The 12,790-nt window shown below is 35.1% G+C and overlaps 1 protein-coding gene across 2 annotated transcripts in view; it reads left to right on the top strand.

Moving 5' to 3' along the window:
- Positions 1 to 12,790, top strand: part of Cyfip (Cytoplasmic FMR1-interacting protein Sra-1) — a 176,248-nt gene that overhangs the window by 111,413 nt on the left and 52,045 nt on the right. For both annotated transcript variants that reach the window (XM_089088237.1, XM_089088236.1), the window contains exons 9-11: positions 4,917 to 5,131; positions 7,178 to 7,308; positions 11,702 to 11,955. In XM_089088237.1, the coding sequence (XP_088944363.1) occupies positions 4,917 to 5,131; positions 7,178 to 7,308; positions 11,702 to 11,955 (600 nt within the window). The remainder of the gene's footprint in view (positions 1 to 4,916; positions 5,132 to 7,177; positions 7,309 to 11,701; positions 11,956 to 12,790) is intronic.

Here is a 12,790-nt window from a genome sequence, read left to right as displayed (position 1 = left end):
GTAGTCGGTTCATTGCCGAATCAGAAGGATTTTGTTCTTCACTGTTCATATGATTTTGTTTTGTTTTTTTATCCACTTTGTTCTTAGGAACGTAGTAAAGGTGATGGGAAAGCAAGGTATTAGATGGGAAGCTAAGAGTCTCAAGACTTAGGTTCCTCTGATGATTTAAGTGTATATAAAAATATTAGCCAAAAATGAATGTATTTTGAAAGTTTTAAGAGTACAGATTTCTAGAATACGTTAGAAACTAATATCAGGAAGACTAAGTAACTTAACATGGGGATAAATTAGAATTAAGAAGTGGTGTTAGATAATGATAAAATTGATCGGACACTTTTACTTCTCTAGGTAACAATATCAGTAAGAATGAAGGATGCAGTAAAGACTCTTTTCTAGGTTACAACTGCAAAATATGATGCAGGCATGCAGTATCATGACTGAAACCATGATATAGCTGGTGTTTTCTTACAGTTTGGAAGAACAAGAAGTCTTAGAACTAAGATTAAGATACTAGAAGTCACGGTAATGACAGTGGTCAAGTATGGCCATAAAACATGGGGCTCGTTGGAAGGGTCAGGAACATATTATAGATGTTTTCCAGAAGAACTGGTTAAAGATAGTTGTAGGTTTAACAACATTATCTGTTTAATGACATTAAAAAAAGTAAATAAGTAAACAATAAAGAACCAATACAAATGGTTTGATCGCACTTTCTAGAGCTGTAATGAAAGAGAGTTTGTGTTAATTGTGCCAAAAAACGCCTTAAATTATTTGCCAAAAATCGTGTTCTTTGGTATTTAGCTGAGGCAAAACAAAAAGCAGGATTCCTTAAATTTGATAAGAAAAAGTAAGAACATTTTGAAGGAAGTAGGAACTTCATTGGGGACAGTAGAGGGTGATAATCTGAGCAGTGCTGGGCGGAGCAGGAGTGCGGTATCCTTTAGACCTGAAATAAATTGGTACTGTGAGGGGTTATCAGTAGCATTGCATCAGTAGCATTGTAGAGCTAGTCATTCCAATTTGTTACATTTATGTAAATCCTACCTATTAGGTAAATGTAGTATGCTTGAGTGCAATTTTAAGCATGTTAATATCTGTACCGTTTTTCCAGTGGTCGTTGTTTTGGTTGCACTAAAGCTCACGTTAAGGTTCCTCCTTCTTTTTATCTACCCCCAGGAAGAAAATTGCACTAATCTGTAAAAGATATAAATTGTAAGAGTCACAGCTCCCCCTTTGGCCGTCCTTTTTCGGTACACCGCACCCAAGCAAAAATCTCCCACCAAAGTTCGCCAAACACCGCTCAAAAATTAACAAACCCTTACCGATTACCTACTCCCCTCCTCTTTTAATAAGCTCCTTTCCCGAACGCTTGAACAAGAAATATCATCGTTCTAATATTATACCCAGCCTCTTAGAATCGTCAGTACCCCTCCCTCCTTCTCCTACCTTGCCAAAAACATCCCTTTGCTACTTCCCCCCTCACTCAGATGCCTTATTCCCTCTCCGCTTACAGAATGTGGCCCTATACCCTCCTCACTCTCCCACAAACCAACGACTCCTTGACAGACGTGAATCACCATTCCCAACGTCAGGTAACTGCCGTCTGACAGATTATCTCCATTCTACCGTAGTTCCATCCCAACCTAATAATATCCCCATAAATTGTCCTCTGTCCTCCTTTTCTCTCAAGCACGGTCCAGTCCCGCCTTTTAATCCTGCTTCTCAACTGGATCCCAGCCTTCATCCCAAAAAAGATGCCTCTCCTCCCCCAGATCCACGTTCCTCCCACTCCCTACTGGCTCCCACAATTAACAAACGAAAAATTGCCCGCTTTAGTAACCGTTTTACTTTCCCAAAGCTCCTTGTTACGAACGCCGAAATCCTGAATTTCGAAAAATTGATCGAGCTAGAGGCCCCCTGTCAAGTACACAAAATTGATGTAATTGCCGTAACTGAGGTCCAACCACAGAACTCTAATTTATTGAAAATTAATAACAACTCCCAATTCATAAAACTTCGTGCTCATGATCACCCCCTAGGTAAAAAGGGAGGTGGAACACTATTATATGTAAATAATTATCCCTTTCCTAAATTAATTCATGCCCCCAACCTTTCAGATTACGATGAAATCATTTGGGTAAGTGTAAGACCCAAAGTTTTATCACGCCCCTTTAATTTGATTGTGTTTTGTTGCTTCTATTAATCCCCCAATCAAAACGCTGCACAAAGACAGCGATTCTACCAGCAACTGCATAGTAGTGCCGACTTTGTCCTCTGCAAATTCCCGAACGCAGATTTTTTCTTAGTAGGTGATGCTAATGATCTAAAGTTAAAATCCCTTTGTAGTTCCCTAAACTTAAAACAGATACCAACAACCAACACAAATACCAACAACCAAAGGAAATTCTACCCTTGATCTGATTTGCACCAATATGCAGGCTTTCTATGCCCCTCCTGTCCCTTTGCCCCCATTAGGAGGAGGCTACCAATTTCGTTTATTAATGAAGCCTCTCACCAGCTTTAATCATACTTTTTCTGTTACTGAGTTCTCTTATCGCCCAATTTCCAATGATGGCCTTTTCACATTTGGATCTTGGATTACTAATGAAAACTGGCTGGCTCTCAAGGGGAAAAATGACATTAATTTTAAAGTCTCTGACTTCCCAAATCTGATTAAAGCCAAATACAGAGATTCCTTCCCTGAGAAAAAAGTAAAAACATGTTCTAATGACAAACCATACATTACCAATTGAAAAAGCTAATTAGAATTAAAATGAATCTACTTAAGAATGGTAAAACATCCGAAGCTAACTCAGTGCGTAAACATATAAAAAAAGAAGTATGTAAATCTGCTTCTTCATATTACAAATGTAAAGTCCAGGATTTATTTTCTACAAAGCAAAAACAATGGTATAATAGAATAAAGAAAATTTGTGAGAAAACACATAATAATATAGATTTCCATTTCCAGGAAGACCCTTCAGTTACAGCCAATGATCTGAACAAATTTCTTTCCTCCATAGTTCGGAGTTTTCCTCCCCTTTCTTTTGACACTCCTTATGATTTGTGCTCTGTCAATTTTCCCATTATTTCGCCCTCTGATGTGGAGGCAATAATTAAGAACATTAAAAAGTGCAGTACTTGTCGACTAGACATCCCGATTGTACTAATTAAAGCCTTTGCCGACAATCTCTCAGAGTCTCTGAGCCTTACTTTTTAATGAAATTACCTCTACTGGTAAATTCCCAAATTGTTGGAAATTAGGTGTTTTGATAGGTGTCCGTCCCATTACTCTCACTCCAGTTTTTTCCAAGTTATATGAAAGCTTTTTAGCTGAGTGGTTGAAAGTAAAGAAAGATAATCCCAAATGTTGACCAACGACAATTCGGAAACTTACACTCTACATCTACCACCCACTATCTTGTTCACCGTATGGATATAATACGTAACACACTCGAAAAACCCAATACCTGGCTTAATGTTATCGCTGTTGACTTGCGAAAAGATTTTGATTTAATCTACCACAATATACTAGTAGAAAAATTATATAAGGATTTTCAAGTTGACCCTTATTTAACTAGAATAGTTGCGTCTTTCCTCTCTAATAGAACGCAAGTCATGAAATACCTGAATGTATATTCTGATTCCCTCCCTTTTTATAATGGTGTGCCCCAAGGAACCCTCTCAGGTCCAATTTTATTCCTTTCAATGATTAACAACCTTGGTGTCGATTTCCCGGATAGATGGAAATTCGTTGATGATCTAGATGTCTTAGAGACATGTTTAAAAAATTTAAAAAGTAACCCAATGGACATCTTCGAATCGATATCAGCTGAAGCTCTTACTGATGATATAAAAGTCGAGGCAACTGTTCTTACTATTAATTTCCTTAAAACTCCCCCTTCATTCTCCTTTCTAATCCCCCTGAAATGTCTGTTACCGCTATGAAATTACTGGGTTTTGCCATCTCAAGCGACTTAAAATAGGATTGCCATATTATTGACATCTTAAGACGTGCAAATGCCGCATTTTCCCTCCTCAAACTCCTTAAAAAACATAAATCGTACCCAACCCTTGAGTACGCCTGTCCCGTTTGGAATTCTGGCACCTCCGTGGAATTGACAGAATAGAGGCAGTCCAAAAAAGGTGCATAAGAATTATCTTCAATGAGGTTAAAGTACCTCATATTTCCCTTCTTCGAAGAGCTAATCTTGTCATCATGAAGGAAAGGAGAGCAAAAATGTCCTTGCGTTTCGCTAACAATTCCCTGCATAGCCCTCGAACAACTACCCCTTTACCTAGTCCATATTCATCCCTTCGACCCCGCTTCCCGCATTCTGCTTCAGCCAAAATCCCCCTTCTTGCCCTAATAAGAGTTTTCACTGAAAGATATAGAAAGACTGTCATCCCTTACATATTTGACAAATTCAATCAGTGAATCTCTGCAGCCTCCCTCCCCCCCCCCTCACTCACTTTTTACCTCATAATTTTTAATTTTAATGTCCATTTTGCAATTTTGGAGTTGTTTTATTTTTTTGTCACTAACTTATGTTTTTGTTTTAATTTTTTTATCTCCTTTTTAATTTTTACGAGTTCTCATTTTTTTGATATTTTTGATGATTTGACATTGACCTTCTAATTTTATGAGTTTAAATTGTTTTTGTTTTTAACATTTTTACGTATTTGACATTGACCTTTTTATAATTTTCTGTTGTTGTTTGCTTGTTTGTTGTTCTTTTTTCGTTTTATTTGACGCTGAAGTGCGAATTCGGCCCTTTTGAGCCGAATTTTGTGATAGCCGTTTTTCAGCAATAAATCTTATCTTAATACCATCACATATACAATTATTTTGGAAATCGTAGGTTCTCCTCGGCAAGTTTACGCAATTATTTATTTGATTATTTATTTATTTTCAGGCCACCCGTCACAACTATTCAGACGAAGAAAAATACGCCTTGATTGAAATTATTTCCATGATAAAAAGTTTGCAAGTATTGATGGCTCGAATGGAAACGGTTTTTAATGACGCCATTAGAAGACACATTTATTCTGAGCTTCAAGATTTTGTTCAGATAGGACTACGTGAACCCTTAAGAAAGGCAATTAAAAATAAGAGGGATCTGATTAGAAGGTAAGATTTAGCGATGCGAAGATGCCTAAATTTGTCTTGATTTCAGTTCTAATCAGTTCTAAATTTGTCTTGATTTCAGTTCTAATCAGTTCTAAGTTTGTCTTGATTTCAGTTCTAATCAGTTCTAAATTTGTCTTGATTTCAGTTCTAATCAGTTCTAAATTTGTCTTGATTTCAGTTCTAATCAGTTCTAAATTTGTCTTGATTTCAGTTCTAATCAGTTCTAAATTTGTTTTTATTTCAGTTCTAATTTCTACCTTTATGTCTTGATTCGTATGCCAGTCGTGACTCTGATTCTGAGAACGCTCGTTGTTTTTGTTAGATTTTTTGTAGTCACATTACCTTATCAAGTTTGGTATTATACATTTTTCTTATGCAATAGTTGACTAATAATTACATGTCGTTCCCGAATTTCGGGTTAAAAAGTAATAATGAAAAATATAATTAAAGGTTAATTGCGCGTCATGAAGTTATAGTGTCTCGTCAGTAGTGTAGCTAGGAAAACCCAACAAAAGGGTTACGGTACCCCTTTAAGGCTGAATTTTTGTTGGCATCTGTTTTTGTCGGTTAAATTTTATTTTTATTTTTCAAAGCTAATTAGCCCATTGCGAACATGTCAACATCTGTAAGTGGCAAAAATGAAGAAAAGAAAGGCGAAGATCTCGAAGTTCTATCGTAACATAAATTTTGTTCAACAGGTACGAATCACATAAATGTTGATTTTTTTTTCTTCCGCACCGGGCACTGTGTATAAATAATATAACAGTAAGATCACGGCTCAGTGACTTATCGCTACTGCATTTTCGACGTGTACAAACAGCTCCTCCCATTTAATCTACCTTCAGCGGTCCAGTGTATACTACCCTGGAACGCGTATTTTCGCAAAACCTCTCTAAAAATGACTTTGAAACCAACTCGAGACTTTGCAACCTACTTGGAATTCCTAAAAACATCTAATAATAGCATTGCACTGCTAATTGCCGATTTTTATATATATGTATTGGAATAAATTAATTTAAAATTAGATTCTTTAAAATTTAGCGCTACAAAGGTGAAGCCAAGTTTCGCGTTCAAGAGAAACCTGACTTGTCTACCCGCAAAAAAAAATCGAATGACACTTTTGTTTATACTTGTTTAAATGTTCCCCGGAGCACTTGCATCTCTGTCCGGCTTTGTATAATGGTTGAGATAGGGAATGATCATACTGTATTATATTTCTATACAGTGGTGCCGGGTTTATTAATATAAAGAAAATTACATTTTGTGTGTTACTAGTTAATCAGGAACGAACCAATGGAAAGAGGATATGCAGGTCTGTGGCCCCGTGAAACTGGAGATTTCAGCAATTTTTCCTACAATATCGTATTTTTCCATATGTTTCGTAAAAAACAGGCTTTAGATACATTTTCCCAACGACTGTCTTTATTAGTCTGTGTTCCGACTACCTGCCTATAGCCTTAACTACTTTATAATCGAAACAAAGTTGCCAAATCAATTATGCTAACTAATAGTATCTATGTACACTCAGAAAATCTTGGGTTGGATACAAAGAAGCTCGCACCTTTAATTAAAATTAAAGTTTTAGTGAAATAAAGTTATTGTCATTTAAGCCTGTATTATTATTTTTTTTTTCTAATTTTGCTCGGTAACGCTGTATTGGTAGTGTGGTTAGTATTTTTGTTTCCTATTAATCACATATAAAAGCGCCTAAGTTTCTTCTGTTTCCAGTTTCCTATAGTCTTTGAGATTTTATCTTAGAAAATTTGGAGAAAAATTCTAAGCAAATTTTGAGGTTTAAGGCAAACTAGCAGAAAATTGATGATTGTATCATTGTTTTATTCATGGGCAATTTTAAACTGTTTTGATTGCCATAATAATAAATTAACTAAACTAAAAATAATTAATAAATCAGTATATTAAAAAAAACTGTCTCTCAAATTGCCGTAAAAAAAAGAAGAAGAACAAATGGCTTTAATCCAGCTTTGAAACCTGCATAAATTTATTTAATGTTATAGTATACTTTTTAATTCAGCTTTTGTTTTTTAGTGTAATTGTATCAGTTCGCGAAACCTGCGCTGACTGGGCAAGAGGAATAGAGCCCTCAGATGATCCCGCTTTGAAAGGAAAGAAGGATCCAGATAATGGATATGATTTGAAAGTACCCAGGCGTAATGTTGGTAAGGTTAATACATTCTGCCTTTATTTAGGAAAAAAGAAACATTTCGTTATTATGGTGATGTTAGCCTACTAAGGTCTAGTAACTATAATAAGCAGTTACCAGCATTAATGTATCATCCATGACAAATGATCATAACATAAGTCAAGCTTGTGGTCGCAGCCTTTGAAGCTAAATGTCTCTGCTGCTTCACCTACTCATATATATATATATATATATATATATATATATATATATATATATATATATATATATATATATATATATATATATATATATATATATATATATATATATATATATATATATATATATATATATATATATATATATAGTATATATATATATGTATATATTATATATATATATATATATATATAATATATATATATATATATATATATATATATATATATATATATATATATATATATATATATATATATATATATATATATATATATATATATATATATATATATATATATATATATATATATATATATATATATATATATATATATGGTATGGAAACCAAAAGTCTTCTGTATAACTTTATTCATACTTCTTTATAATAATTTGATGTTTAAAACGTCATCCAGAAGACTATAATTTTCCATGTTTTAAGGAAACGTAATATTTTTAATTAATTTCATTTTTTATGTTCCTGGCCTCCCCCAGGGCATTCAGCGTGTCCCCAGATAGCGATAGGGGAAATCCCTACAGATATGTAGGTTACCTCCATAGGAGGCACGGGCCAAGGGGGGACCTTGTCCCTGGGGGTTCATAATAGAAACTGGGGCACCCTCGCCCGGGGTCATAAATACAGGCGGATGAGGAAGAAGGCCCCTCATTTGTACACTCAAAAGGGTCCACTGGTTTTTCTAGAAGTCCCATGATTTACAAACCTTCTCCCAGTAATGGGTTAAATTGCCTGGTGATGCAGAAAACCATCGCGGGAGGATTCTCTATAGGAGGACAACAGCGGAAGGGCGTAAGATCCAGATCTATGGAAAGCGGATGAAGATTTACTAGACGTTTTCCAGAGAAATTGCTTAAGGATTATTCTGGATACCCGGCTGACTGACCGTATTTCAAACATTGCTATACGAAAAATGTGGTTCAATACCGCTCTCTAGGGCTATAACGAAAGAAAGGTTGAGGTGGCTAGGGTACGTTGTGCGGATGAAGGATGATAGTTTACCGAAGATTGTTCTTTTCGGCCAACCGTCAAGGGCTAAACGAAAAGCAGCTCGTCCCCGTCTGGGGCGGGAGGACGTCATAAAGAAAGATTTAAAGGAAATTGGAACTTCGAGGGTGGGTGTAAAAAGGGAGGCTTTGAATAGATTGGGGTAGAGGAGGAGCGTGCGTAGCTGTGTTGGCCTCAAGCGGTTTGGTGCTGCGGTGAGTTGTTAGTAGTAATAGTAGTAGTAGTAGTATATATATATATATATATATATATATATATATATATATATATATATATATATATATATATATATATATATATATATATATATATATATATATATATATTATTTTGTTGCAAATCACTTTGGTTTTGTATTTTGTTTTCTTTTTCTTTGATGGTCTGCCGATTTCATCTTATTGCTAGAAAATGGTTAAGGTCTAAGCTCCTCGTTTTTTATGGAAAATGTGGACCTCAGGCCGGCTTGATGAATATGACATTACACTTTGGAAAGAAGCGTATAATCCTAGCCTGGGGCTAAAAACAGTGATTCTTGCTTGTAATAGAGTCAGACCCTACAATTTTTGGGTTGACATGAAGTTTTACTGTCTATATTGGAGGGGATTTTCAGAAATCAGGCTCCTAAGTTTTTGTTTAAGTGACCCATATTTCTATTTTTGACTGGAAAACTAGCAGACAGGCAGAAGGCACTAGTTCCAAGTCAAAGTTGGACGAAAATCGGGAAGTCTAGGAGGTGCAACGGTTACCTGGACTAATCGTGAAAGAATTTGGAGCTTTCCCTTTCCTACTTTCTATGTAGCAACATTAGTTTGCCTACTTTTAAATCTCCTTTTTAACTAAGACAAATAGATTGTTTTTGAATGCTCATCAATAGTCCTTGATGGGCCGACCAAAGTATATGAGATCCTTTTTTTTACTTAAATTGTGGTACAGATTAAAAAAAGAACGTTGCTCAAGTTTTAAAACAAGCGAGGGACTTGTAAGTAGGGCTGCCACCTGTAGCACAAAAGTGCTATTTTAGTGCTATTTCATTATGTGTAGCAGGATAATACGTGATCTGCGTTGCCACTTGTAGCACGAAAGTACTATTATAGCACTATTACAGGCATACAGTCGATTTTTGACTGTAGCACCGAAAATCGCTATGTAGCACGCAAATTTGGGCAATTATAGCACTTTAAAAACTGACCTTGGTGGCAACCTTGCCTGTAAGTAACAATTGGCTGTTATGCCTTGGTCATCTTTGCGACGAGGGGTTGGCATCTTTTTCTAGTTGTTGAACGTATTATTTAGCGTCTGATGCAGTCGAGGGTTCAAACAATTTGGTTTTATGATGACTACGGTGAGAGAAAGGCATGTAAGAATAGATTGTTAGAGCACCGACATCTTTTTGGCTATGGCGTGGAAAACTTATGCAAATTAGTTTACCTTATATCTGATCGAAAAAAAAACTAGGAAAAGAGGATTCTAAGACAAGTGAAAGGGTTTTGATTAAGAATCGGTTGTTTGACTATGGTCGACTTCAGGGAGCAGGGGTTATGTAGTTCTACTGACCGATATACCCTTCTTTATTTTTACCGTGTCCACTATATTAGTATGATTACGAAAAGCAAGGGACTGCTTTGTAGTGCCAACTAGGTTATATTGGTATAACCTAGTTGTTTGTAACTAGCAACATAATAATTTGCAATATAATAGACAAGATTATATTGTAAGTTCTGAGCTCTTTCATTAGATTTACATTTAAAAGGTTTTGAGGGGCTTACAGTTTTAGTTTTAATGTACACATTGAAAAATTTGGATTAGAAGTATGAGGCAATTTGGATTAAAAGCATGAGGAAATTAGGAAACTGGAAAGTAACGTTCAGCTGTTAAACCGTGGTCATCTATGTTAGTGAGGAGCTTGGGACTTTTCCTTGTTGGTGTACCTATTAACTGTTCTTGATATGTATTTAAGATTAAGACTAATAATTTGACTACGTCTGCCCTATTTCTGGTACATTTGAGTGTATGGAAATTTTTCTCCATGTGGCTACATAGCGACTTTAAATAAAAATGCATCGCAATGACGTAAATTTACATTCATTGTCGTAAAGACTAGTTGCAGCAATATGCTTCTGAAAAGTCTTGGATAGGTGCATAGTACTAAATGGGCTCTATATGACGATGTGGTAAGCTTTAATCTGTAATAATTTCAACGATTAAAAACGACAAGGTTCAACTGTCAATATAATATTTTAATTCCGTTCATTAGATCCCTGACCTAAGTGTTGTTCCTGCAACTGTTTTGTTGGCGAAGCTGATAAAGGATTGCTGCAACACTTCACTTGCCTAGGCAACGCAAATCTAGTTATAGTTCAAGATCTGAATGAATACACTGAAAATTAACAGTGCCTAAAATATTGACAAAGTATAAAATATGGCTCGGTTCTCTTGCCTGGGAAAAAAAATGAATTATAAAATAGGGTAAAAAAGTTTTGATTGCTAGTAGTTCTTCCACAATTTGTTCCATGTTTAACTTGTAGTGATTTAGACATCTTCACAAACAACCTACATATTATTTAATGTCGAACTTTTTATGTAATGTCCTCCAATATACTTGTTGCATTAGATCGTTGATAAACTGAATATACATATGCAGTAAAGCGAAGTAATTTCGACAGGAGACAAATCCTAGCCATCAATGTTGCTAATTAATATTAATGCTTCACATACCTTCCTCCCCGATTAGGAAATCTGCACGAAATGGGTTTATTACATTTGAGGGTTTTCATATAATTTTATCAAGTTTTAATATGGTTCTGAAATTCAGATCTTGTTTACTTTTCGTTCCCTGAACTATTGCCTAAAACCGAGTAATCTGAAAATGTAAGGAGAGTCATAAATCTAATAACCTTATATAAATTAGTATTAAGACTTGAGGAATATTTGTGACATAAAAGTTAACAAAACCATAAAATATTTAACTAAAATAGTACATGTTGAGATTTGGTTATTTTACTATGTATTAGCTATAACCGCAAATCCTCTCTGAAACTGGTTTTTGCAACCCTTGGCCCTTAACTCGCGATTTATATACCCTTTATGTTGAAGTAACCTGGTTCTTATTGAAGATTAATTTAAGTAACAAGTTTAATTAAGAAAAATAAAAAGTCGGGTAATCCTCTCATGAATATCATTATAGGACCTTCATCAACGCAGTTGTACATGGTTCGCACTATGCTCGAATCTCTGATTGCTGACAAATCTGGGGGTAAGAGGACGCTTCGCAAGGATATAGATGGAACTTATTTAATGGCTATTGACGCTTTTCATAAGAGCTCTTTCTATTGGACGTACCTTTTGAATTTTGGTCGAACACTTCAACAGGCTTGCGATTTGTCTCAGTTGTGGTACAGGGAATTCTATCTTGAAATGACAATGGGAAAGCGTATACAGGTAGGCTATTTATATAAGAAAGCGAATAATAAAATGAAGTTACTTTAGAATATAATGTCATAAAAAAATGACATATAGAAAAAAAAGTGGCAAAAAGATGCTTAAATACGTCTCAAAACACTTGTGCATGCATGTTTCTGATCACAAAGTTTTGGAATAGAAAGTAATGAGCCTCTTTCACATTGACCAACGTGTGTATTTGCTTTTAACTGAAGTTGTGTTAAGTTTAAAAATAATTGTCCAGTTCAACCCAAAACGTTTTAGTCTTTATGTTGATTAAAAATGGAATTAAAACCACTTATGATTGAAGTAGGGATTATAAAGATGGTGCACTAGAAGAACATTTGAAAACAATTGAATGTAATTTGATCCAGTAAATCTCTTTTGATTTGCTTTAGTCCAACACTTACTTTCCTTTTTTTTTCAGAAGGTTGAAAATCTTTTCCTTTTTCAAATCTTGTGCACATTTAGGCTTTAATTTCGCCGGTGTCTTGTGCGTAGTAGTAGTTATGAATAGAAGAAAAAAAAACTAATTTTATCATTTTCACTTTAATGAGCGAATGTGGAACAGCGTGCAAAAATATACAGGGCTATGATTCTCCATTAATTATGATTCCATTGATTTTTTCTTATGGGAGAAAAACGTTCTAGTGATTAAGGGTAGCATCATATGGAGAAACGGAATTTGACCCCTCACTCTGCAGAAAAAGGTTTGAAAAAGATAAGAAGTCCTGGAGAAAGTCTATTGTCCCTAACTACCCTGGCCCTAACTACTCTGTACATGATATTGAGGTAGTCATGCCCTTGAAAAGAAACAGTGTACTGTTTTTTTCTG

The sequence above is a fragment of the Artemia sp. Qi Xiang Cuo genome, chromosome 4, assembly GCF_049724085.1.
Source record: "Artemia sp. Qi Xiang Cuo chromosome 4, ASM4972408v1, whole genome shotgun sequence".
Taxonomy (NCBI): domain Eukaryota; kingdom Metazoa; phylum Arthropoda; class Branchiopoda; order Anostraca; family Artemiidae; genus Artemia; species Artemia sp. Qi Xiang Cuo.
This window is presented reverse-complemented; position numbering and strand designations above follow the sequence as displayed.